This window comes from Pezoporus flaviventris, unplaced genomic scaffold (assembly GCF_033815535.1).
Source record: "Pezoporus flaviventris isolate CSIRO_AGI_PZ_B2104156 unplaced genomic scaffold, CSIRO_AGI_Pfla_v1 ptg000001l, whole genome shotgun sequence".
In the NCBI taxonomy this organism is placed as follows: domain Eukaryota; kingdom Metazoa; phylum Chordata; class Aves; order Psittaciformes; family Psittacidae; genus Pezoporus; species Pezoporus flaviventris.
Window position 1 is genome coordinate 32186333 of NW_026892549.1, and position 27672 is coordinate 32214004.

The 27672-nt window shown below is 40.6% G+C and overlaps 1 protein-coding gene across 6 annotated transcripts in view; it reads left to right on the plus strand.

Annotated features, from left to right (window-relative positions):
* Positions 1 to 5275: 5275 nt before the first annotated feature.
* The window catches only part of DLG5 (discs large MAGUK scaffold protein 5), a 110897-nt gene continuing 88500 nt past the window's right edge, over positions 5276 to 27672 (plus strand). For all 6 annotated transcript variants that reach the window (XM_061450507.1, XM_061450525.1, XM_061450541.1 and 3 more), the window contains exon 1: positions 5276 to 6236. In XM_061450507.1, the coding sequence (XP_061306491.1) occupies positions 5936 to 6236 (301 nt within the window). In that variant the 5' untranslated portion in view covers positions 5276 to 5935. The remainder of the gene's footprint in view (positions 6237 to 27672) is intronic.

A 27672-nucleotide genomic window follows, 5' to 3' on the forward strand; every position in this document is an offset into this window, starting at 1 on the left:
CCACAGCTTCAGCAGGAGGGCTGAGGACCTTGGGATTTATAAGCATAGCCTGTTACTGAAGGTGATACTGCCAGCTGAACTATTTTGCTTTGGCAGTGCCAAGGCTACTCATGTTACGTTTGAAGATTTTTTTTCCTTTTTATGGGTAAATGAAATCCTTTCATTTGCTGGCCCATTAGACCAGCACCTTCCTATTCCAAAAATGCTAATTAATTGTCTGTCAGCTACATCAACCTGAAAAAATAATCTGCTGCTAGTGTTTCATATAACACCTATTACAAAATCTCTTTGGTGTTTACTTATATCTAGACAGCTCTAATCTTAACTTGACAATCACTTGTACTTTTTCCTATACCTGTTTTGGAGACTGTATAATCTTCCTTCCCCAGATCCATGCAGTAGTGTCAGCTTCCATTAGCTTACTGTAAATCTCAATATTTTTCTCTAAACCCTTAGTTGCTTGAATCATATGATTACATGAGAAGCTTAGCTTTCATTACAGAACCATTTCTAGCATACATGGATGCCAATGAAGCTTGAAGATCTGTATCCTAAGGGCTCCAAAACAAAAGGAAATAAAATTTCTCCCATGTATTTAGAAAAACTCCCAATCCTAAAGAAAATCCTCTGCTTTTGCCTATTAGAATTTCTGACTTATTCAGACTGATGATATTGAAGAGGGGATTTACCAGTAAAACTAGAGCAGCCGAGCTGCTGCTGTGACTTGGGCAACAGTAAGCATGTAGGTGCGGAGAAGGAGGAAGTATTTGAGAAGGAGTGACAGGTATTTTTTGCACAGAAGATTATTGTCCTATTAATAGTCCTATAAAAGTGAGCATAAGAAATCTCTTTAAAAGCCCAGATGTTCCTAAAGGGTGCCTTACCGGAAAATACCAAGCTGAAATAACACGACAGTGTCACTCAGTAGGTGGATGGCTGATGTAGAATATAAATCTCATCACCTAATGGCTTTTAGAAGCAAAGATTTTGCAAGACAAAGGCACAGTCACTAGGTGCAGTCCCTGCCATGGCAGGTGCAATGTTTTATACTACTTTATGGAAATCCATCTGGAAAGCAGGTAGGCTTTTCTTTTCTGTTTTTCTTCCGCTGCTTCCTTTTGCACTTCTTCCTCTTTCCTCTGCTCCCCTCCTTCCCTTTCCTTTTTCTGCTTGTCACACCTGTAATGATATTCAGTCTTCCCAGTTTCAAACAGAAGTTTTCTGATCTGTATAGAAGGCAGATTTCTATAGTGAGAACTTTGTGCTGGATTATGTGAATTTCAAGCTCTTTAGTTTTTAATGTGAACGTATGACAAAACATATTTCAGGACGTGTTGAGTTTGCATACACAAGCATGATGATTACTGCACAATAAAAGAGGTGTATTCGCAATCATGAGGAAAAAACCTTCACATAGTAAAGGTTGAATCCTGCATTTGCTGCTGTTGATTATGATCTCCCTGTTTTCAAAGGCTTGCATGTTTAATATTGTACAATTTGCTGGGATTTCATATACTGCACACTTACATGGACTTGTAACAGATTTCAGCTGCACAACTGTGGTTTGCTGAAACCTAATGCTTGTGCTGAGAATGATCCTGTCTCTCAAAACAAAATTCTGCAAGACAAGGACTTTGTGAGTACTTCGCTGATCCCATCTTAAATCTACAAAGGGAGGCTTTTCAGGGTTAGATATACCAAACAGACAGCAACTAGATTTTTCAAAGTCTGATTTCTGCTTTTGAAAATCATTCCCAAGGTCTGATACATTTTCAAGCCTTGAATATTTTATCTGTATTTGAAAGACTTCATTCCTGCAAGGCAATACTAGTGTTTCTCCTTTCCTTTCTGAAAAGAAGGTACAGAATTGAATAAAAATAACCCTCAGTTTCTGCCTGCATGTACCCACCTTCTTCCTCAAATCTTTCTTAGACTTCAAAGGCATAAGTATTGCAAGCTTAATATGCTCTCTTAGAAAGTCAGTGGCTTTTTTTTTCTAATGCCTTCAGCATACATTCTCAGTAGCCAAGTTTTCAAATCTTATAAAAAAAAAGTCCATCAACCGACACCCCCCCCCCCAAAAAAAAAAAAATTGGAAAACTTTTCCAAAGCTTAGAATTCTGTAAATTAGTCAAGTTGTGGTTTGAATTCAATTTTCCAAAAGCACCCATGACATTCTGTGTCAGAGCTCTGCATTTACCTTTAAAAAAATCCTTCCTTTTGTTATAAACAAAAAAAACTGCCTCCCTTTTGGCACTGTGATAAATACCAGTTTGATTCTTGCACAATCTTTTGCACAGCTCATAAACTTTAATTCATTTGGGGGATCTGTCTTTGATTAATTTACATTTTCATTCTGAAAATGCACTCACAGATATATTCTTTTTCTGAAACTTGGCAAGAGAACCAAAGGGGGTTGCCTATTTATTTATTTGTTTTCTTCTGGGGGTATGGGGAATTTATTGAAAATTGGTTTTGCTTCTTATTTTGACAGTAGGGTTGTAGTTTCTAGGTACTGTGACGATCTGAAATTTGGTCACTTCATAAACTTTAGGCATAATAAATTTGTATATGTTTCATCGTTTGAATCTTCAAAGATAACATGTATGCTCAAGTCTTCTGAAGACTTCCCCTGCACTTGCTGAGGATGGTCTATACTGAGTCAAGCAGCTGAGGTAACAGAAAGGTCCCTCTCTCATGCAGGTAATTGCCTGCCAGATGAACCTGTGAAAAAGAAATTTATCTGTGCAATGAAAAATGTATCTAAGAGCAAAGAAGACTTGTCATTTTCAAGAGAAACAGAGTGTAAAAGATTCAGATGTGAGAAAAAGATAGAAACTGCATTTCTGGAAAGAAAGAAACCTGATGTGACATGGATTTACCTGCTACCTGATACTATTCTGAGCAATGACAATGGGAGACGTGGATTGGCAAGCAAAAGGCAAGGCAGGCACTGCAGGATAAGAAGACTGATGTTTTATTTGAAAGAGAAGGCAAAGTATTATGACACACCTTTGGGAAAGGCAAGAGGAAATCGAGTCCAGAGCAAACACTTGTCAAGGCACACCTCCCTCTAGACTTTGGAATGGGACTCAGGATACCCGAGTTATGCCCTGCCCAAACGATGCCATTCCTGTGTTACTGCAACCTCTGGTGAAGAGCACATATCAGGCAGAAGGTGAAAACCAATGCTCTTTATTATTTCAAGCAGCAGAGGACTGCTGGACAGATCTGAACTGCAGCTCTTATAACGCTCTGTAAAGAAATTTGGTTGTGTGTTTCCTTAAGAGGTAACTACCTAGGCACACACACAATAAAACAATATAGCTAAAGGACTACTGATATTAGAAAATCTTAAAAACTAGGATATGCTTTGTGCAATCTTTGTTCAGTCTTCTTTTGCATTGGCTTGCAAGTTTTCAATTGTGTGATTACTTGTCCTACGTTCTGTAGCAGGCACAGTCGCGGACAACTGCCTTGGTGGCAGCCTAGAGCAGTGCCTGCTTTGGCTGTGCACTAGGTGACAAGAGGCAGGTTTCACTTCTTACCGGTAGTTTTGCATTCTGTTCTGTTTCAACTCAGTTTTGCTGAGATGAAGACAACAATGAATGCATACTGGTGTTAAGCAGTACTGATGGAATGTACAATCACTTTACTGGCTAAACTTTGCCCAACTTACTAGAGAGAAATAGGCAGATTTTCTGACACATTTTAATAGTCTAGAAAAAAAAAAAAAATCAGTTTGGAGGGATTTACACTATTAGTCATTAGCCAACAAAGCTAATCTCTCTGCATTTTTTTGTAGGAAAGAAAGTTGCTAAGAAAACCGTGGATGCAAAATTAGAAGAAATTAAGCTACAAAAGGATAGGTAACAATGGACCAAACATGAAAAAAACTTGTTTCAAAATCATGCCATACTTTCAGGAATTATTTTAAATAATGACCTTTATGACCTTTAAGGTTGAGAAGAACCCCTCAGTTCCTTTGTTTCTGCCTCCACTAATAGCAGCAGAACGCATGGCACGATTACGCAAGTAACCCAAGGCCACTTTCACATATGAGAGACATCATCATCATCTGTACAGCTACATAATGTGACTTGAAACTCACTTCAGCACCTAATTCTCCAAATGCGTGTGTTAACAGAAAATTTTAGGGAAGAATTGCTTCTCCTTACACCTCACTGAGCCCAGGTCTCTGGACACTAACAAAAGCATGCCAAGTGCCTGGACAAAAGGCTTTCAGACAATTTCAGTTGCTATGAGGTGTAACGGAGTAATCACAAAGACCAGCAATGCTCTTTCTGTGCCATGACAGCCACTGTGATTTGTGCAGGATATCAGAAACACACCTACAAGTCTTTCATACAAAAGGTGACTTAAAGATCATAATTCTGCAGTCTGTTCCCCTAGGTGTTTGCAAATAAAGGTACCATTGGGTGCAAGTGATATTGGTAGGCTGTTTACCTTCAGACAGGAAAGTTGATACTCTTTTTCTTTGCTTAATAATTATATCCTGCTGCTGCTGAGTACAGACACATCCATACTCCACTGGTAAATTACTTGGTCCCTGGTTATTCATGAAACACTGACGAAACTACGGGGGGGGGGGGGGGGGGGGGGGGAAGGGGAAGATGAGCCAACAGATGCTACGAATGTTTTGATCTCTCGTTTGAAAACTCTTTTTCCCCAAAAACTTCTAATGGGCAAAGCCCCAAACGCTCTGTTATTATTACTTCAATGTTTTGCTTTTTCCGGCTTTGGATGAAATAAACTCTGGCCTTGGAAGCTGGCCGGTGCAGACCCCGGCCCCTGCAGCTACACCACCCGCTCCACGCGGGGCTCCCACTCTCCGGGAGAGCGCAATGGCACTGCCCAGCCGGCTATGGACACACTCCTACCCGCCGCGGCCGCCCGACCCGCCCGGGGTAGGCAGGCAGCCCCCGTCCCCGCCGCCGGGGAGGAGCGCCGCCCCGCCCGCCGCGGCGGAGCCTTTGTCTCACGGCCGAGACACCCGGGGCTAGTTCCTTCTTCTTGCCGCGGCGCATCCCCGCTTCCCCGGGGGTAAGAACGGGACAAACCTCCCGCACGCCGCCCCACTAACGAAGGGCACACCGGGTTCTTTCCCACCAGCCTGCCCCAGCCGGGAGCCGGCGCTCCGCCTCTGCGCCCTACAGCCGCCGGTGGGGAGCCCTTGACTGACGGCCGGGAGGAGGGCGGCGGCCGCCACCGGGCCGGCCGTGGGGAAGGCTGCGGCTTGCCGGCGGGAGGAGAGAAGCGGAACGGGCGGGCAATGCATTGCTACAGCTCCGTCTCGGCGCAGGCGGCAGCCTTGTGCAACCAATATGGCTGCATGCGCCCGCGAATGAAAGGAGGTGCTTGGAGCTGAAGCCGTCTCCCCCCACCCCCTCCGCTGCCGTGTGGCCTGTAGCTAGCGGAGGAAAGAAGTTGTCTGGGCTGCCCCACGGGGGGTGAGGGGTGTCGGGGAGGTTGTGGTCCTGCCCTCGGCTTCTGCTCCGGGCTGTCCCCCTCCGGGGAATAGGGGAGAGAAGTTGTTTCACCGCCCGGGGGGGCGGAAAAGCGGCAAGAGGGGCGCCAACTGGAAGAAGAAGAGCAGCAGCAGCTCCTGACGCCGGCTTGCCCCCCGTCTGCCTGAGGGGGAACGCGGCGGCAGCGGCTCCCAGTTCGGAGAAGGAGGAAGAGGCAAAGCCGTCCTCGGCCCAGGTCCTACCCGAGCTCCGCGCCTCCTCACCGGGACGAAGTTTCGCCGGGGGCCACTGCGGGGGCGTCGGCTGCCGGAGGAGGGCGGCTGGTAGCGTTCCGCCTCGGCCCGCGCCTCCCCAGGGGCGGCGGTGGCGGAGCTGCGGGGTCGGGGGGCGGCGGCGGTGCGCAGCCCCGGCGGGCGAAGTTTGGCCGCCGGCGGCCTGCAGCGGCCATGGAGCCGAAGCACAAGGAGCTGCTCGCCCAGTGCCGCCAAAGCCTGGCGCAGGCCATGACCGAGGTGGACAAGGTGGTGGAGCTGCTGGAGGCCGCCGGCGCCCTCGGCCCCCGCGACCTGCGAGACCTGGAGGCTGCGGGCGGCGGGAAGGCCGAGCTGCTCATCGCTTTGCTGCTGGCCAAGGAGCGGGACCACTTCCAAGACCTGAGGGTGGCCCTGGAAAAGACACAGCCCCACCTGCTCTCCATCCTCTACCTGAACGGCGTGGCGGGCGCGCCGGCGGCAGCCGAGACAGCCGGTGAGTGGGGTCAGGGGCGCGGGGCCCGAAGAGGGTTGTGGTGGGGGGGAGGAGGAGGAGGGCAGCGGCTGCCCCCGCCCATCCCCACTGGGCCAGGGGTAGGGGAGCGGCAGGCAGCGCGGGCCCCTTGGGGGCCCCCCTCCTGGAGGTGGGCAGCGAGCGGGCGGTGGTCGGGGATTCTGCTCATTCGTAGTGGTGCGGAGGGGATATTCACCGGTGTTTGCAGTTGGGTTCTCGACTTGTGTTTTGTGCTCTCGACTTTTTCTTTCTCTTCTGGCGGGCGCGCTGGTCCTGATCCCTGATAGGTGTGTGGATGCTGCACGATGCCGTAAGGAGAAGCCACCCCAGCCCTGTTCTTGCTGCTGCTCCCACCCCCAGCAGCGGGGTGCTGGCTAGGGGCTAGGGAAAGCCGTGCCCGCAGGGGTCTTCCTTTCTTGAGCTCACCGGAGCTGCCGGCGGTGTTCAGTAGTCTCTTCTTGACTGGGCAAAACTGAAACCCCCTTGCAGCCAGCCTGCTGGAATAGGCTGGCTGGCGGGACCTCAGCAGATGTGCGTCTGAATAAATATTGTAACTGTTTTCCTCCGGACAGACATACGTTTGAGGTTGCGTTATTGTAACTCTTCGTGGTGGTTGGAACAGGAAAACCATTGATTACACTGCAAATCCAGACGAGAAGAATTTTATTCTAAATCGCCTTCTTAACTAAGTTGGGCTTTGACCCATAAGTCTTCCCCTATTCTTCTTTCAGAGCAAGCCACAGTCCACTTTTATGTGGACAATACCAGCTTTAAGATAATAACAATTCAGTGGTAATACGTGAGGCCTTGTAAGTGCAGCTGTGTTTCTGGATGAGTAATAATTCAATTGAAGGCAATGATAATTCTACATTATAGATTACAGATAAAGAATATGCAGTTGACCAAGTGATGTGTAGGTGTTCTATTCCAGTGTGTGTCCAAGACCCATTCAGAAATGTGGGGACACTTTTTGGTTTTACCAGATTTGGGGATTGCAGGTGACTACCTGTTTATGTGAGGAACTGCATTGGGAGGGCTTCCTGGCTGTTAAAAACTATACAATTTCTTTAAGAAAATAAAACCCTTTAAGAGCTGCTTCTGTTTGGAAAATAGTGCTTGCATGTGCAGTTGCACCATGTACTCTGCACTTTGAGTTATGCTGTTGGTGCTATGAGTTTGGTAAACAAACAAATACTTGAGGGTCTTATGTTTTGTTTCATATTACTGTATTATAGTGTATGGCCTTTCTTAATGAATATATGTCAGGACCTCCCAGGATGGGGAAAAATGGACTGAACAATAGACTTCAACACTTCTAACATTATGTGGTCTGACATCAATGGGAGATGAGGGCACTCACTGCCTTTCAGGATGGTACCCATGATGTTTTTGCATTAGGTTAGTGCTTGGTCTTATCTTTTTGAGAAGATGCATTAATGGTACTGGGCCACTCACATTCCCCAGCCTTAAAAACAAAAGTGTAAAACATGAATGGCAGGAAAAAATGAAGTAGGCGTTAGATATAGTTGTACTGTCTTTTTTTTAAAACACAAAATTGGAATTGCAGAATGTCTCACGACATTGAGCTCTCAAGGGAAAAATAGTTTGATTGGCAAAATGAGCTATATCCTCCTAGACAGAATGCATTCATGAGGTTAATCTGAGTTAAATTAACATCTGTCTGGGGAAGGATGTTCCCCTGACTAGATGGGTTTTAAAATTTTATTGCTTTCATTTATCAATAGTAGTAAAAAGCTAACTTTGAGAGTTATTTGGCTTTGTTTCCCTTGTGATAAACATGTTTACAAGTACACAGGAGATGAGATGGCTAACACTGAGTTTAAGAATAAACTGTTGTGCTGAGAAGAAGGTAAAGGACCTGAGCTTTCAAACACTGTTGTACATATTCCAACTTTCCTCCTCTGAGGAAGTCTCATGGTAACTAGTGGTGAGGCTGCTTGTGTGCCCCCTGAATACCCCTGAAAACTGGTGTATGTGCAAGTTTGTCCTGGATGTGTTGTGCAAAGAGTTAATGGGTGAGGGTAACTGCAGTAGAAAGTTTCTTGTATGAGCCTATGTTCACATGTAATTGGGTTTTACTCCCTCTAGGAAGTCTGACCACCCGCCTGCTCTCCTCGTGCCAATTAGGAGTTTTACTCCTTTTCACCGGGGATGTTGAAGGCAGATGAGTCAAATGGCTCTTTGTTCTTTGGGTGTTGTAGCAAACTGGAGGCACAGTAGCAAGGAGAACTCTTGGATTCTGTACTTAAAATACTAAGTGAAACAGTCCTCAGTGTATATTAGGTGAAATGCATCAGTTCTTGAAGACAAAAAAAAAAAATAATGCATCTTAAATACCCATTTAATTGAACCTGTCCAGCTGAATTAATTTTTAAAATTACCATTAGTATATGAAAAATGGCAATTTACAGTGATACACTTAATTTTGGTATTGTTTGTAAGAGGAGGCTGATATGAAGCACCTCCCTTGAGTGCTTGTTGGAGATGAAAATTATTTGTAACTGATAAGTTCTGGTAGTAATGTTTGTTAATTTATTTTTCCAGTGTACTGCTGTTGTGAGGGAAATGGGAATGTAATCAGAAACGTATTTTTGTTCACAGTTGCAGAATTCAGCATACAGTTACTATTTTAGTGAGCATATGCTCACTATAGTGGGAATAGCGAGTTTCCTTCCATTTTAATATATGCAATGTGTAGCCTTACTTTGTGTTTTCTTCCTTCATATTTTAAATATTACCTCCTATTGGACTTTAAAGGTAGTACTTAAACTGGAATGGAAACTCAGACTATTACTTGTCTGAACAGTTCTTGTGGGTGGCTGGACAGTGTAGAGCTGACACTTCTATAAGTATTTATCTACACAACACAGAGGGAAGTAAAAAGCTGGCCTGACTGTGGAAGGAAAAGAACTGGAACTTTCTTTGTAGAATGAACACCAGTTCAGTCCCCATTTAAATATATTTGTCTTGTTATAGTAGCTTCTCATTGCTTGTTTTAAATCTAAAACTGTAGAGTGGTTAGTTTCTCCAGTAAAATGTGTATTAAGCTAGTTTTGCTTCTAATTTGAGAGTAGTATGCCTAAGAGTGTTAGTAAACTGCAAAATCTATCGGGAAACTACCCTCTGTCAAAGCAAAAGCTAAACAAAGTGCAGTTAGCTCTGTTTCACTTAGTCATGTTCAGAGATTTTTCTTCTTCCTTGAGTGAGACCTTTGATTACTACATTGCACTTCTGTTTAAAATTCTCACTGAGAAATTAGCTCTATGTGAAGGTGACTGTTGGCTGATTTAAAATCTCCCAGTACTTTGCACATAGGCTAATTCTTAAGTAGTGTGCCAAGTGCTTTTTTTTATTTATTTTGGACTGAACTGATGGATGATTATTAACTACCTGATTTGGCAAATTCCTTCTATCATACATATGAGAAATCCTATATCCTGACAGAATAATGTATCCCTTCTAACGTGGAAATAAATGACTTTTGAGCATTCAGTTATCACTTAGATATCTTTCTAAGCAGATAATATTTCATTCTTATAGTTGATATAATGTGAATTTTGTGACATAAAATATGTCCAATACAAGAATATAATGGAAGTTACTTCACTGTGACAGGTACTATTAATGTGTACTTTAAGTGTAATTAAAGGGCTAGGGCAGAAATCTAATGAAACTATATAGTCTTTAGACTGCTTCAGATAATGTAGAGCTTTGTACTAAATTTTGGTGATACTAAAAAAGTGGGAGAAAGGCGGGTTTGCTTGTCAAGCTTGGAATTTTTTTATTTTAGATGAACTTGTGGGACTGCAAAAGTGCTTCTAGTGTTTTCTCCTCAAGCTGAGTGGACTGTTGAAGTTCAAAAACTTCACTGCTGGTTTCACAGCTATTAAACTTTTAGGTTCAGTGTTCTTTTATATTAGCAGTTGGTCTCCTTTTTTTTCTGTATCCATGCAGCAGCAATTAGTGAGTGCATCTGTAGGCTGAACCATAACATAATGCTGTCTTTAAGGATTTAGCACCATTTTGGAAGTGTTAGGCTTCAGAGGTGTTTTATTTAACAGCTTCAAGACGGAAGTTAAAGTTTTAAAACTTCAAAATCTGAAATTTCAAATTGATTGCATTTTTAAAGGTCTTTAAAGAGACAGGAAGGAAAGAAGGTAGATGATTGAAGATTGATTTTTAAAGTTTCCCTTCTATTATTTAATAAGGCTTATTTTTCTAATGGTGTCGGGTGTTTATTTCTAGTCCAAAAAGTAAATTTGGGCATATACAGGAAAAGGGAAAAACTAGAATTCAAACTTTTATAGCTTTTTAGAGGGATTATATCAACTTCCTTCCTCTGCTTTATAAGAAAAAGGTCTCAGGATTGCATTTGAAATTTTGACATTTGAAATTTGAATTCTGAAATTTGGAAGTTTACCTCTGAATATTGCAAAGTCTTTTGATGTATTTAAAAACAAATGCAAAAGGCAAGCTCTGTATTTATGAATTTAGGAGATGGAGAGCTGAGATCCACTTCTCTTGCTGGCAGCACTGAGGAGACCCATAAGAAATACCGTAATTCCAAGGCAATGGCTGCTCAGGGCTGATGCTGGGACTTCCACATTGTGCCCCCTCTTCTGTGTTTCCTAGAGTGTTGACTGGTTCCCAGAAACGGTTAATTGATGACTGGCTGGAGTGAGCACCTGAGCTAGTGAGGAGCTGAGAAGTGGTATGGAGGAAGGATGCGAGATGTGGTGTCCTGTAGGAGTAAGTGAGAAGAATGCCGGGCTCAGGAGGCTGTATGGTGAAGTAGGGGAAGAAAACAGTAAAAGTGCTGGGAGATGAGGAGAAATAATGCTGGAAGTATACATTCCCTGAGAAGCAGAGAGGGGAGAATGAGAAGTTGTAAAAGCGTAATTTACTGACTCAGGGACCGAACTGACAATTTTGCAATTAAGTACAATTTATACTCCCTTCCGTCACGGAAAATTGAAGAATGGGAGAAGTAGAGCAGTATGTCTGGGTTTTCCAGACCTGTTATTAGTTCCCAGGGTAGCTTCACAAGCCTTGTTACAGGATTTCTTAAACTGTGCAGATGAAAAAGCAGGCAACATTCAGAAGTCGCATTAGGAGAAGTACAGGTCTTCAGCAGCACTAAGCAGTAATTAAAGTTGATAATATACCAAGTGCTAGTTTTTCAGTACCTGTGTCTTCTCATGACCTCAGATTTGTGGTATCTTTTGGAACTGCCAGGGTAAAAACACGCGGGAGGTTTTCAGCAAGTGTCTGGAGGGGTATTCCTAATGTCTAATAAGTGAATGAAATCAGGCTCTCAATCCCAAAGAAGGAAATGCATGTTTTAGTAGTTCACAGATCCCAAGGGTGGTAGTTCTCAATTACATTTTTGCTGTGCTTGGGAGGGGGGAGTTGGGCACAGTAAACTCATGGGGACATAATTTTTGTCAGTGTAAAAAGAATAATAATAATTTCTGTGGTATTGGTGCCTACAGCTGTCCAGTTGCTTTGGACACGCACAGGACTTGGGGTCTTACAAAATTACTGAAAAGAAACTGACACGTTTTTGAAGGGTTCTTTTAACTTGTTACTTTTGTGAATGAATATCCTGAAATGGAAGCATAAATTTCACTTTCAGTCATGATCAGTAAGGAAAGGCAATAACTTTCTGTTATTTGTTCCTTATTTATTTAAGCTAAAGGTTGTTTGTCTCTGAGATTTCAGATATTTAGCTTGATTTAATGACTGTTCTCAATGTCTTAACCTATGTTGGCAGCAGTGAGTATTTTGGACCTCTGGTCTAGGTAGTGAAGACCGTAGCTACCACATGGGTAGTGACTTCTTTTTTTTTTTTTTTTCTCTGCTGCTTGGTTTTACCACTTTCTCTTTTTAAACTTCTTTGTTTCTGTCAATTTGCTTCCTAACTTCCCTTGCTCTTGTTAACTATCTTTTTCCCTTTAGTCCTAATTGTTATTTCAATCGTTATTTTATAACATTACAATTCCTTATTTAGAACCCTTGCCATTAGAAAGATACCAGTAAGTCTTGACAAATTCATTCTACTTTTCACATTTTACCTGACAATTTCTTATGCTCTAAAATTACAAGAGCAGAGGTTTCCTTTTTCAGAGCTGTTGAGTCCCTAGCTCGTTTTGGATGTTAAAGTCTGAGGCAATTGCTTCCTGTTGTGTTTTGGTGGTGTGTGGTATTTGTTGTTGTTGTTGTTTTGTTTGTTTTTGTTTTTAATTAAAATTTATTAAAAAGCAAAAACATTTCCTTATGTAAAGTGTTTGTAGTATTGATAGAGAGGGAAAAACTTGTTAGTACATATGACATTGTTAGAAAAGAGCTGTAGTAATGAAGTTGAGACATAAGGCTTCTGTGTCATTCCAAGTTATATTGAGAAGTCAACACCGAAGCATTAGACCTTCAAGGTACAAGTCATTGGCTGCTTTTTTTTTTTTGTGAATAGTGATAATTTAAAGCTTAATCATTCTGATGTAGGAGCTGGAAATTTTGTACCATCCGAGGTTTGGCTTGGAGCTAGCCAATGCTTTTCTAATGAAAACATCATAAAAGGGTGCTGTCCCCTGAAGAGATGGGCACTGATAGTACATCTTGAATGTTGGAGCCTGGCTTTTCCAAAAGGGCCATATTTTGGAGTTCTCAGTGTTACTCTGGTATATTAATTCTTGTCAATGCAAGACAGAAGTACTAAAATGTTGAGGGACACCCATAGTACTTTAGCTTAGAAACCAGTTCAGAATACCTAGCACACAGTGTTTGCTGTATATTTGTATGTGTGCCATAGTTTGTGATGCATCATCAGGTATGTTGTTGGTGATGGGGTAGTACCAGCATCTCTTGTTGCTGTAGCTAACAAATAAGGTTAAAACTGGGATCTCCTGTTCTAAGCTGTTGTGCAAGAGGAGTCTCATCTCCACAGAGCACCCTTTGCAGGCTTAAAAAGCTGGTGACAGCAGTCAGGGTACCTAGAATTGATGTATCTTGAAGAAGCTGATGGAAAAACTTGGCCATTTGGGGTGAACATTTAAGGATATTTTTCATGACAATGTATGATTACCAATGTATGATTACTGGGCAATACAGAGTAACTTACTACAACTGGAAGGTACTTGTTACCCAAACTGGTGTCGGAGAAGTTGAGCAGGCTCAGTTCAGGAGCCCATCTCCTCCTTCCTCACAACTTCCAAAGCCTCTAATTTCATAATTCCTCAGTCTAGTGGCTTAGCAGTTTGCTTGTTCACAGCACTAATAAGTTCTGGAGAGCTGCTGTTTGGGTTTTAGAATTTTTTAGAATTTTTTTTTTTTTTTGAGTTGGCTGATAAAGGAATTGAATTTTGAATAGGCCTTATCACATATCACCCTGATTCAGAAGCTTTCTACAGCATGGTGGCCTGAAGCTGGAGAAAGAAAGAAAATGAGAATCTAAAGCTAATAAGTGTTTCAGCTGGAGAGTTGTGGGGGTTGGGGAGGAGCAGTATCAGGGTTGTCTCTTGGCAGACTTTTTACATAGTTGACAATTTATTGTGTACCTGGATGATAAACCAAAGAAAGTCTCCTTCTCCCTACCTCCCTCAAAGCTAACATTCTTTAAATTTACTTCTAAGTTAGTTTTCCTAAATAGCCAGTTGGGAACATCGACTTTTACACCCATTAATAGCTTGTGACAACTTTCTTGCCTCTTGTACCATGCCCCCTCTCCTTCCACCTTAGCTTTTTATTCTGCCTGCACATAATTGCTGATTCACGAACATGCTTATTACTCATGTATTTACCTTCCAGCATGTGAGTAATCCAGTTTATATGCATCAGGTTAGGTGTGCGCAAGTGTTGACAGGATCCAGGCCTTGCATACTAAGCACTTTGGATTAGACAATGTCTTAAGCACCACTTGTATGCTTGGGCCTCAGAAAGTGAGGCTGTTGGCTGTTTGCTTATTGTTAGTGTTCAAAACAGTTTGTGTGGGAAAACTTAGCTGTAGTGTAGGAAAAGGTATTTTCCTTGGGTAAAATGATATAAAATGTAGTTGGAACTGTGGATTAATTTGCTGCAGGTGAGCTGTGTCCTGTTGATGTTAGTGCACCAGAAGCCTTGCTTTTCAAGTATATTCTTTTTTTTCCTGTGGTAGCCAACCTGTCAGATGTGTGCATATGTGGCTTTCTTTAAAAACATCCCGCTTTTGGGGTGGAGAAATAAAGCTGGTTTAGTAAATAAAAAAATTACCAAATACAGCTGTTACGTTGCTGCATAGATCTTGAAGTGTTATTTTAATAAGCATATTTATCTCCTTTATTGCTTCTGTTTCTTGTTTCTATTTATTTTTCTTGTGGATAGCTTTCTCCTGATGCATGCTTTTGTGGAAAAATAACTCTAGGAAGAGATAGTTATTAGGCTTGGGTAACCATGTGATCTTGCTCTTTTGGAGCGCTTACATAATTTGAGGTCATCTTCCTCATTTATGATCCTGTGGAAAGAGGGGTTGATTGAGTTGTTGGGAGCTCTTCAACTAGAAGTCGACAGAAGATTGACAGATGTGGTTTTGGCAATTCTTTCTTTCGGGAAAGCTTCTTGTTATGCAGTTTTAATGTTCTCTTAAACACTTCATACAATATCTTCTGAACATCTGCAGTGATTTTTCAGATCTACTTTGCATTTACATCATGATGTTCTGTTTTTCAGGCGGTGTGCAAGTGAGTGTTTAATGGTGATGAAATAAGGTTATCTAAAAGGGGTTATTTTTGAGGCTCTAGGCATCACCATAATGAAAATACTCAGGTATTAACTTCACTTCTTAATCTTTAAAATAGTCATCAATGTCTCTCTTTTCCCTTCTGAATGTTTTTATGAGAGAGTGATGTTATTTGAGAGCTCACATAACCTTTAATTGAAGATAGGGTGTGTTGTATTTTTAACAGATTTGCTCTTTTAGTTTGTTAAAGGCCCTTTGACTTAAGTAGGCGTGGTTAAAAATAAGATAAAAAGTTTAAGTCTTAAAACCAACACCACCCACACCTCCCCCTCTTTCCCCCAAGCAAGCCTTAAAGAACAGTAGGCTTTTCCTTGTAATTGGTCAACTGGCTTCTTGTCTTCTGCTGCTCCATCATTTAGTTCTTGGCTTGGGCTGGACTTGGAATGAGCTATGTAGGTACAACCTGAGTTTTACAAAGAATAAAATCACAAAAAGCAGTACTAAACCCCTTCCAAATCACAAAAGAGCTACTCTCAAGAGGGAATTTAGTTATATTGTTTTCATCTTATAGTGTTGGTGGTATTTTTTCCCTTTTACCAGAAGGGAGTATTAAAAATACAACTTTCTTGTTCAGCTCCTTCACCACTTTCTGTGGCCATGGTCCTTGGAATGCTCAGTCTGTCTCATTTGTTTTCTATTTGGATATGCAGCAACAGCTTTCCTTTGCTGCTCTGCCAGTGCACAGGCAGCCTTTGGTGGTGTTTTGTTTTTGTTTTTTTTTCCTGGAGAAATTTAAGTTTTTAAGGCTTCTAATTGCCGTTAGGGCATATTAGGAGACTTTCAGTAAGATGCATGGACTACTTCTTTAGGCTAAGGGTCCGATTAGTTTGCGTTAATGTGTTAACCATTGCCTACCCCATTGAGTAACATGAAGCTGACTTAGGTATAGACTGCAGATGTGAACTTTGAGATATTTAATGAGTTATTTTTCTAAAAATCACTGGCCTTGAAAATGTGTAGGCCAGTGTTTTACACTACACTACACTAATACAAATATATTAATTTGTTATCCTGGTTCATGAACCTGTCTTGTTTTTCTGACATCTTTGGACTAATCAGGAGTATTTCGTAGGCAGCACTGCTGCAAGTGGCAGAGCAGTGTGTAAACTGAGCAGGAAAATGTTCCTTGGTAATGCTGAGAAGGAGTTTCAGATACGGAGGTCAGATAATTTCTGCCTCAGTTTTTTAGGACATGGTATATCAGCGGTATTGGTATCAATTGAAAATTTGTGAATACATGAAGGAAATCTTTGGCAAGGCTGGTTGCAGTCCTGTTCTGTACAGCCTTGTTTGGCTGAAACCTGTGTGTAATGTGTGCTGGACTGGAAGAAAACACAATGTGTAAATGCTGAGCTGTGTCTCTGTCTCTGGCTGAGTTGATCTTCAGTGATATCCTGTGCATATATAACTTGCATAAAATTTTATTTGCCAGGGAGTGTCCCATTATATTGTCTAGAATGTCAAATCTCAATTTAATTTTAGAGTCAACTATGGCAAATTCATTAAGTGCTGCAAAAATCCAGGTGGTTACTATGGTTTTGGTACTGAATTTTTACTTTTTTTGGTCCCCTGATTTCTTACTTTCCAGTGATAACCAGAAGGTAAAGGCAGACTGGTGGAACTGGAATGCTTGCAGCACTGCTGTTACCTGCCTAAGTTGAGGAGCAGTTTCCTTGTAAGGAATTTCAGTGTGCTACACTGTGTTGCTCAGCATCTCTGGAAACTCAAGTTCTTTATTCCTTTGTCTGCAAGTCTGCATTGCAACAATAGCGTCGAGTTTATTGGTTTTGCTCTGAATCTGTTTAGCTTTCTCACGGGCACATGAGCCAGATCGTATCTGAGGGTTTTAGTAGCTGTTCTAGGGAATCCGTATAAAACGTTCTGTGAATTCATCTTATCAGATGCATTTGTAGGTGTACATTTATGCATGGAAATTTTTAATACATACTGCATTTTTAATGATAAATGCCTTTTTTTTCATGAAAAAAAACCCTTAATATTGAAAATTAAAGACCAGTTCTCTCCTATCAAGATAATTTGGCTTATTCCTACAGTGCATTTAAGAAAACAATAAAAAAAAGCGCCTAACCCAAAATAAAGGTTTTGCTGAAATATGATTGCATACATTATTATCATTGTTATGTAAGACACAAACCCACCATAATCACTAAAACCATTTGATAGTATGTTATGGTGAAATAATAGCTTGTGCAAGATAATAAATGTGCCATGGTTAGAGCTTTACAATTTTTGGGGAATACTTCGCTGGTTTTATGCCAGTGAGAGAAAGTGACTTTGGATCATTGATGCTTTAGGTTTTCTGACCTTGCAGATTAGATTGAGATCTTGGTTTTGGATCTAAGTCTCACTAGTATCAGATGTTGTGTAGTATCTGCATTTAGGTAGAATTTTTAGTATTAAAAATGTTTTCTTTTCTGGCTCTCTTTCAGAAGATCACTAAAGTGTGCTTAATTTTCTTAATGATTTCAACACAACTTTTTAGCTTATGGAGGGAAGTCTCATTTGGCTGCCTAATCTCTGTTCTCGATTTTCTGCTGTCCTCAGGTGTTTTTCTGTTCAAATGCGGTGTGTTGTTAAGTTGCTTCTTGGCTTTCCCAGCTGAGCACTCGGTAGCCTTTCTTGATAGCGGTGTAAGGGGATCTGTTGTCTATGTTACTATTCATGCATTAGATTTGTACATCTTAACAGGCAATAAAATGAACATACCATTTTAAGTGATTTCTTTAATATTGTTTAATGCTACAGAATTTTTATCTAAATACATTTTTGTGTTGGTCTGCCCACCCCTCTTAGCAGTGTGGTCTTAAATAGGGTTTATATATTGTAAAATATCGTATGACACTGTAAACTAAAGAACATAGGAGCCACGTCTTTGATCCCCTCTTTTGCTTTGTGGAAGATAAATGCATAAGAAAGTGCTTAACAGGAAAAATAACTCTGCATTCCCTTAAGAGATATCCTTATGTTAAGGACAACTTTTTCAATAAGACTCAAAATAAAGATTACAGTTTTTTCAGAATTAAATAAATTCTGATCTGAAGAACTGACATAAACCCTAGATGTCCAGTGTTTGTTATGAACTCATGTTTGTTATGATCATTATTATGAACTTAAAAACAAAGCTGTTCTGAGCACTTGAAAATAAAGGTAATAAATAGGTGCGGCATGTTGAGAGGTTGTAATGAATCATTTTTTTCTGGCTGTTGGATTGCAAGGTATACCAGTGGTTAGGATTTTTGAAAGTTTTTCAAGAAATGAAGTTGTTCTTCAATTCTGTTATGCTGGACAAAAGTGATTTAGGCAAGTTAGTCTTTCTACACCACAGTTTCTTTTGTGGTTTGTGGGTGTTATAATAACTGCTTCTCAAATCTGTGTATCTGCCGCCTTCTGAACATAAAATTTGGGCTTGTCAAAATGCTTATTCACATCACAGGTCTTGCTGAACTTATGATTTGCTTTTTCTCTTTAAAATATATTTCAAATCAAATGCTTTGTGGGTTTTCTATCTTAATTTTGCATCAGCCTAGAGAAATTTACAGAATTATTTCTAAACAGGAAGTACCCAAAGACTAATTTTCATTAAGCATGGATTAATTATCATGATGAAAATAATGAAAAATACATATAATTTTCCCTATAACTTTTATCAGATCAAGAATAGGGTTTAAATAAAGTCACTTTGAGTCCTTGAAAGTTTCATTCTGTTGTCTCTTGCACATAGTGTATCTGTATTTTTGGCTGGAAGTGACATCACAGGGAAAAGCTGCTATTCTGAGTCTTCTAGACAGATCTGTGCTCATTAAGAATTCTTTTGAATGAACCTACTAATGTTTAAGAATGCTCATTTCATGCTAGTATAAAAAGCAGTCTCTGCTTCAGGTAATGCTCTGAAAACACGACCTTTGAGAGAGATGTTTTCATTGCCAACTGCCTTCTGTATAATTTCGTTTCAGCCGTGTTGTGGATGTCAAAGCTGAATATGCAACATTACTGTCACGGTTTAAATGCCAAAACCAGGATAATTACTGATGTTAATTGCTCTGTCTCAGTTTCCTAGTGCAGAAATTGGGAATAAACATTGTGGAGGTAAGTATGGGAATGCTTTTAGCGGAATGATCGTGTCTGAAGGGCTTAGGGACTTGTGCCATGGAGAAGAGGGAAAATGATGTATATTCAGAGCAGAATGTGAATAATGTATTGTTAAAAAGGTATGAGGCAACTCATCGAAAGGACTCCCTTTGTGATGAAAATCAGGTGGAGTTCTGTAAGGGGGGGGGGGGGAATAGATCATGGGCAATTATATGTGCTTGCTTAAGCCCTGAGCTTGTTTGCAGAAGTAGGTGACCTTCCACAGGCATGAGCTGGGGCTAGAATTTGGCACTTTTTTCAACCTGCCGTGCAATTCAAGTGTTCCGGGAGCTCTGGGTCTGAGGAGAGCATTCCAGCCAGTCTGTGCTTGGGGTCTCTCTCTGCTTTGTAGTGATCATGAGCTTTGCAGAGGTGTAGGGCGGAGGAGTGGAGTGGATGGCTGAGAGAAGTGAAATCAAACTATTTAACTTTTTCTGTAGTGGTGGTTGTGTCAGCATTCCCTGTTTGCTTTGGTACAAAGTCAGTTGAATTAGCTAGGATGATCCTCACTACCAGTTAGACTTTGCATGAAGAATTCCCTGACACATATAAGAAATGGCTAAAAAAATTGTTGGTTTTGTTTTTGTTTTTTTTTTTTTACCAGTACTGTTTCAGTAATATTGCTGCTCTGGTAAAATGTATTTGGTTTTGCCATATCAGTTTGAACACAAAAAATAAAGGTCAAGATGCTTGTTGAACCAAAGTCATGGGCTTGGGCATGGCCAGATATACCGTGATCCATAACTGAAAATGTGTACTAATACCATAACTCTGGTGTGTTCTTAAATTTATCAGTTCATGACCCTAAAGTTAAGAATTTATCTCTGAACATTTTACCAGATTAGACTTCTGTCATGGTTTAAGACCAGCCAGTAACTCAGAACCACGCAGCTGCTCACTCACTCCTCTCTCTTCCTCCCCCTTGCCCCCCCCCCCCCCCCCCGAAGAGATGGGGAGGAGAATCAAAAGAGTGTAACTCCCACAGATTGGGATGAGAACAGTCCAGTAACTAAGGTATAACACAAATCACTGCTGCTACCACCAATAATAATAATGATAAGGGAAATAACAAGGGAAGAGAATACAATTGCTCACCACCTGCTGACTGATACCCAGCGGTGAGCAGTGATCTGACCCTTCTGGGTAACTGCCCTCAGTTTATATAGTGGACATGACATGCTGTGGTATGGAATACCTCTTTGGCTAGTTTGGGTCAGGTGTCCTGTCTCTGTTTCTTCCTGGCTTCCCCTCCTCCCTGACAGAGCATGAGACTCAGAAAGTCCTTGGTCAGAGTAAATATTACTGAGCAGCAACTAAAAACATCGATGTTATCAGTGCTGTTCCCAGGCTGAAAATCAAAAATGCAGCACTGCACCAGCTACTAAGAAGGAGAAAAATGGCTGCTACTGCTGAACCCAGGACAACTTCTATTACATAAGGCTAATTAGTGATTGCATTTTCAACTGCTGTGTAAAACTCATACAGGAAGACCTTTGCACTGCAATGGGAGATTTGTTTGATTTCCCCATCTTGGGTGGGACAACTGTGGTAAAATGGTTAGTGCAAATTTACTGGTAATCTTTACTACTACTCTGATATGCAAATGGTTCACATATGATGATGGAATGTGAATTGTCTGCATTATATGAAGACATACTTTTTTCTTTTTTTTTTTTTTTTTGCTGTGATCAAATGCCACTTGCAGATCTGAAATGGTAATACTAACATTTAAAATGTGCATCCTTAATACTACTTTCAGACATAAAGCAGAAAGTATGTTCATGGGTTTGCAGTTAGTTGAAAAATCTCAAATTAGATGTCATATGTCTTGCTGCTGGATATTCCTCTTCAATGCTGATGCTGTAAAATAAATAGGAAATTATAGACTTATAGTTGAGTAGTTGTTGCTATGCCTTGTTTAGACCTGGGATTGTCAATTGTGTTGTCTGAGTATAAAGATGTCAGTTCACTTTAATGTGAAAAGTTGATTCTGAGGTGGGACGTGTTATTTTTGCTTCTCCTCAAAACTGGCAAAAATTGCAAATTTCCATCAATGCATGGATTATAGCAACTGTACTGAATTGAAGACTTTTGGAGAGGTTTTCTGTCATGCAGAGGAAATGAATATATGAATGTGAACTTTATGGCAGAGCAGATCATGCATTAAGAAAACATTATTAATGACTTTCCCCCTCTAATATAAATGATTGTCCCCTGCTGCTCTTGTGAGATCCCACCTGCAGTGCTGCGTTCAGCTCTGGAGCCCCCAGTATAAGAAGGACCAGGGGTGAGTCCTGAAGAGGGCCACAAAGGTGATCAGAGGGCTGGAGCACCTCTCCTATGAAGACAGACTGAGAGAGTTGGAGTTGTTCAGCCTGTACAAGAGAAGGCTCAGAGGAAACCTTAGAGCAGCTTCTGGTGCCCAAAGGGGGGCTACAAGAAATCTGGAGAGGGACTTTTTAGAAGGGCATATAGGGATAGGACAAGGGAGAATGGCTCTAAACTGAAAGAGGGTAGATTTAGATACAGGGAAGAAGTTCTTCACTGTGAGGGTGGTGAGACAGTGGAACAAATTGCCCAGAGAAGTTATGGATGCCCAGTCCCTGGCAGTGTTCAAGGCCAGGTTGGACAGGGCCTTGGACGATATGTTCTAGTGGAAGTTGTTCCTGTCAATGACAGCATGTTTGACCTAGATGATCTTAAGGTCCCTTCCAACCCAAACCATTTTGATTCTATGACTTGCCAAATTACATCTTATTTTTTCTTGGAATTTATGTTCAAAATAATGGCTTTTTTTAATTTGGTAAAATGAAGTTTTTCAGTTGGAGAGGTATGAAGCAGAGAATGGAGGAGTTCCTCCCAAAAGACAGGAACGAAGCTGCGAATGCAGTACCTACTCCAGTTCTCTGTTGGACAATGCAGCCCTCAGAAATAGGAGTGCAATTGTCATTATTTTCAAAATTAGTGCCTTAAAATACATGATGCAAACTCAAGCCAATATTTAAGTGCTGTGATTGTATCCTGGTATATTTTGACAAAAATAGCCTACCACTCGGTACAAAGAAGAAATACAGGAAAGCCTGCAACCTCTCCCAGTGACTTACTGCTGATGGAGTTTGTAATTATATCTGTCTCACTCTATCTGTATCCTGCCTGGCTCGAGGTTGGATTTAAGATTAATTATATGATGGTAGATCCTGGCTTACAGCTGTATCTTAATTAGAATTTGCAATGTACTTTACATAAAAATACATGAAAACTCTTTCCTAAAAGAACACTGATTATAGGGCAAATGCAGACATTTTGATCTTTCTTTTTACATGATTTGGAAATAACTTAAATATATAAATATGTATTCCCATGCCATCTGGTTTATTTCTCTCTTCATCTTACCCTAGGCTTTGGTTGTCTCGCTTATTGCTCCTTGCCTTTTTAATTAGTAGGAAAAAGCAAGTAGATTTTACTTTTGTGTGACCATAGTAACATTTCCAAGATTATTGAATGCTATGAAAAACAGTGCTTTTTGATCTTTTGAGATTTACTGCTGTTGAACATAGCTCTGATTTGATACGATATACTAAATCCTTTTGAGTCGGTTATATAATATTGTCCTTATAGTTAATAGCTTTTTTTCTCGAACATAAAATGTTTTTCAGAAGTAAGTATTTCAGTTCTTGAACTACAATGCTAAGATAGAGCTATGATAGTAAGGTTGTTGCATTTAACTCTTACATTTTCATCATATCCTGTCTGGAATGGATCTGCTTTTAAAAGCTCTGATTTGGAAATACTTAATTAAATGTGCAGGAGCTAACATTTACTGTATCCTGGGAACTCTCAGGATGCAGTCTTGTGAAGACTGGTAAGTTCTGTCTGCTCTAATGATTTGGGTAAGAAAAGAAAAAGAAGGAAAATACACACTTTTATTTGAGTTAGTTAAATCTCAAATGCCACAGTGTAACTTTTAGAAGGTTTCATTTGTTTGTTTTAAAACTCTGTTTTGGGCTGAAGAGATTTTCTTCGAATGAAGTGAGTTTCAGTAAGATAAACTCTTATGGGCTTTTTTTTGTGTTTTTTTTTTTTTTGGGGGGGGGGGTGGAGTGTTCCTTTTTAACAAAAGCGGAAAGTGGGAAGGGAGAAAGTCCTAAGGATCTTCCTAAGCAGCATTACTTAAAAGGTTCACTTCAGTTAAACAAGGTGCATGAGCATATATGCTCCTTTTAGGAAGGGAGCACTTCCTCTTCTGGGTTTTATAGTGGTATTGATGGTTGCGTGAGTTAAGATGATTAAGCATGGCCCTGATGTTGTTAAACTGGTGCCTGAGTTCCTGATATGCTAATTTGCAAGCAAAATCTGCTTTCTCATGTTGTCAGTTGTGTTCCAGTTTGTTTGGCAGCATTTGAAAGTTAAATGTTGTAGGTTGGTTGCTTCCTTCCTTCTACTGAAGGTAGGAGGAATGGTCTGAACTGAAGTAAAAGTATGAAAATAATTTGAGAACCTATGGGTTTCTGTATTTTTCATTGAAACTTTTTATTAAGCACCTGAATCATGAGATCATTTCTAAAATTCCCTTAAAAATTAGGAAAATGAAGTTGCTTTATACCCAAAGCACAATGTACATTTTTAAAATGAAAACATGTGGCTTTGTATACCAATTGTGTTAACAGCTTTGTTTTCCTATTTATTTATTAATGTCATTCATAACACCAGGTTCTTATGCTTTTTGCCATTTGGTAGCTATCTACACAAGGCATTTTGCCACAGAGGAAAAATAAAGCCAATTAACGTTGATGTTCTGTCTGTTTTACAGCTGGCCAGAGGTGATCACTGTGAGCTTCCCAGTACAGGATTGCGTTAAGTTCTGCCCTAAGACTGTGTGGGTTGATTCTGTGACTGTTCAGAGTAGGGGACCCAGGCTAATCTCTGATTAGTGAGTGATCTTTAGCCTTACTTGGAGCCATGCTAAATGTTGGTGAAGAAGTAAGAAATCTGATCTGATTTTTTACTTCTGCATCATCAAAGAACATTTTATCTTTAGTTAATGAAAAAACTGGTGTGGTATAGAGGTGTCTTGACATCTTGGCCCTGTTTTTGCATGCTTCAGGTCTGTCTTCAGTAGTTTTGCACATGCATTTAGAACTGGTGGTTAAAAGATTAAGTAGTGTTTTGTGGAGCAGCGTTACCAAGAGAGGAAATAAACCTTCTGGGACAGCACCATGGGATTTGGGCTGATGGGAAGGGCAGTGCTGTGTGGTGGGATGGATGGTATTGACACCAGTGATCTCTTTAACACAGAAGAAAGCACAACTGTGTTTGTTTGTAAGGAAGTACATCTTGAATTGTTCTTTGTAGCCTATGTACAAAACTGAGAAGCTTTATTTTGTGCTGTTTGTACTTTTTACAGGGAATGTGATACTTTACTGGGGCAACTTGAATGTCTTCAGCAACAGGGTGATTTTTGGCTTTGCTAATTACTCCACAGCAGCTTCCCCCACCTCTCATTAGTGTCTCGGTTAACATTGGTGCCTGGATATTTAAGGGAAAGAACAATGGTATCTGTCCTTCACAAACTAAAATTACATTATACCCATGTTAAAGCTACTTAGCTTGTCTTAGGAGTTGCACTTTAATTTTGCAGTAACCTTAACACAGGAAAAAAAGACACAACCAAAAGCAAACAAAACAGTGTTGCAGTTATTTCTATATTTTGGGGAAAACCTGGAAGCTAGTTTTGCAAAGAAGCCAATAATACTGCTTTATAGAGAGGTTGTACTGCAGTAAAAATTAATTTGTGAGTGACCTCTTAGAACTCTACACCAACACATCCTAATTGTCTGCTCAGGTCACAGCCAGCCTTTGATGTCCCACACATCATGGTAGGGTGGGTACTGGGCCAACTGGTTCGGCTGCCGCCCTGGTGCTGGGTTAGAACAACAGCCTTTTGTAGCATGCTGGGCTTGTTGTGCTGCTTCAGGACTGGGGAACCTGCCGGCCAGCCTCCTGGTGACTTGTGCTTCAGTAAAGCGTGCAGCTTGGGTTATGTTTCCACTAGTAGCACAAAGTCTAGGGGATATCTATGGCGTGTTTTGTTTGGTTTTCGCTGTGAAGGTGTCTGCTCTGTGCTATATGCACAGCTTGTAGTGCCTGAAGTGTGGCAGTATTTCCTGGGTACCTGGGTGGGTTAGCAGCCTTAGACTTTTCAGTCTGTCTTCTTGCAGGTATTCTGCTTATGTTTTAGCTTATACTAGTGATGTTTCTTGTAAAAGCTTACTAGGAGGGTTATTTTTTTTCTTTTTTTTTTTTTTTTTTACTGCTTCTCTTCAGCAACCCTTGGACAAAGAAGACTTCTACTCACTTATAGCTAAAACTAATTTTAGGATGCCTTCTCCAGACCTTTGTGGATAAATGTCCTGGTATCAAGACTAAAATGCTAAAAAAGATTTTGATAAATGCACATTCTCTTATGATTCCAAGGATTTGGAAAACCAGTAATTTGGGTTGTTACGGAGATGTTGCTTTATGAGAATATTGCCATGCCAAGAAGCATGTGGAGTATTTTGAAACTGTATCTAAACTGATTCACATGAAAGACGCAGAATCATGGAATCAACTACATTGGAAAAGACCTGTAAGATCCAGGCCAGCCATTACCACTAAACCATGTCACTAAGGGCGTCCTAGCAAGAATAAAGTTGAGGAAACAAAGTGACATATTGTAACAAACCCAGCATTCAAGAAAGTACAGCAAGTTTAACGTAATCTTTGCATGACGACTCCCAGTTCTCTTGAGATGGATTTGACCTCATTTTTATTTAAAAGTACAACAGAGATATTTATAAACAGCCCCTTGAAAAGGTATTTAGGTGCTATTTAACTATTTAGCATCTATAGTGATTCTGGCTTGGCAGGTCAACATAAATGCATGTTGCATTTGTTGACACTGGTCCTAGGATTAGTGCTGATTTTATATCTTCTTACCACTTTTAATATAAATACATTCTGCAGTTTGACTAATGCAGTACCAGTAATACTTGGTTGTTCAGTGTACGTAACTATAATTTCTTCAGCCTCCCTGCCACGCTGCAGCATTAACTTGTAATTTCAGATCACAAGGACTAAGCTCAGCAGTTTGATACAAAGAATACATGATGGTCCATGTGCCGTGTTAGAAAAAGAGGTAATGATTGCTTGTAACATTTCCCTATGTTTTTTGATAGTTTGTTATTCTCATTTTCTTTTTCTCCCCAAGCTTGCATTAACCCAAACTAAAGGCTCATTCCATTCTATGGGCATTTGCTTACTGGTCTCAGTCATTCCAAAAACTATGCTGGAGTGTAACAAATACATTATTGCTATAACATAGTGAAAGAAGAAAAAAAAAATAGAATGAAATGTTAATCAGGCAGCATTTGAAACCAGGTGATAATGACTGTGATTATGAAGCACACTTGTCTGGCTTTAATCAGAGACCTGTTTGTGGACCACAGACTTGGTGAGGAAGACAATAGCAACGTGATAATGACAAAGCTTTGCTGGGTTGGGAGGGCTTGGGAGCAGCATATATGAGATACCATCTCTGTGATCAGCCTATACTCTTTGGTGTTGAGACAGAAGATGAGTTTCTGGAAGAGAGCAGAAGCAGAAATGCGTTACTGTAGAGCTGCACTGAAAGGTATTGAAAAGTTGAGTGGTTGCGCCGGTGCTGAGTAGCTGTGTGGGCTCTTTGTTGGCTGTTCTTTCGGCTTTCTGCTTAGTTTTGGAAAAGAAACTGAAAAAGAAGCTAAGAAATTTGTAGTAATGTGTTTTGTTTTGCTTTGTTTTTCTTCTTTTATATTTCATTTATGCTACTCTCTGAGGGATTTGATTATAGTATTGATCTGAATCTTGAACCAGTGGACTGATGGATTTCAGCCATTCTTTACAGTAGTTTGGCTCTTATATAGAGACAGTTCCTGTTTACATGCTAAACCTAATTGAAATAAATTGCCAAAGTTCTGTCAAAGAGAAGAAGCATTTTTACTGGCAAATCAAGGAATCTGATGTCCAATCCAGCCATTACCTTGTATGGTTCCTAGTGAGAATTGTGCAGCGTGGAGAAGTGAAACATTCTGAGACCAAAATCGGGGTTTTCTTGTGGTTTGAATGTGGCAGTGGCTTAACCCACTTCCCTCTTTCAGTGTTCAGCAGCATGGGAAGCTCTTCAGCTGGTCCCAACCACCAGCCTTCCTGTGGGTATTTGAAGACTAATCAAAAGCCACAAGAATTCTTCTGTTTGTTTTTTCATGTCACACCCCCCCCCCCCCATCCATCCGTCCGTGCCCCCCCCCCCCCCCAATATATGTTCTATAGAGTAATTTCTTCCTGAGCCATACTGGTTTTTTAGCTTTGTACAGAACCTGCAGCAGGCAATCCTGTTACATGTCTTTTCAGATCTTACGTTGGTTTCTACAGAGTCAGCTTTCCTAGAGACAAACTGTT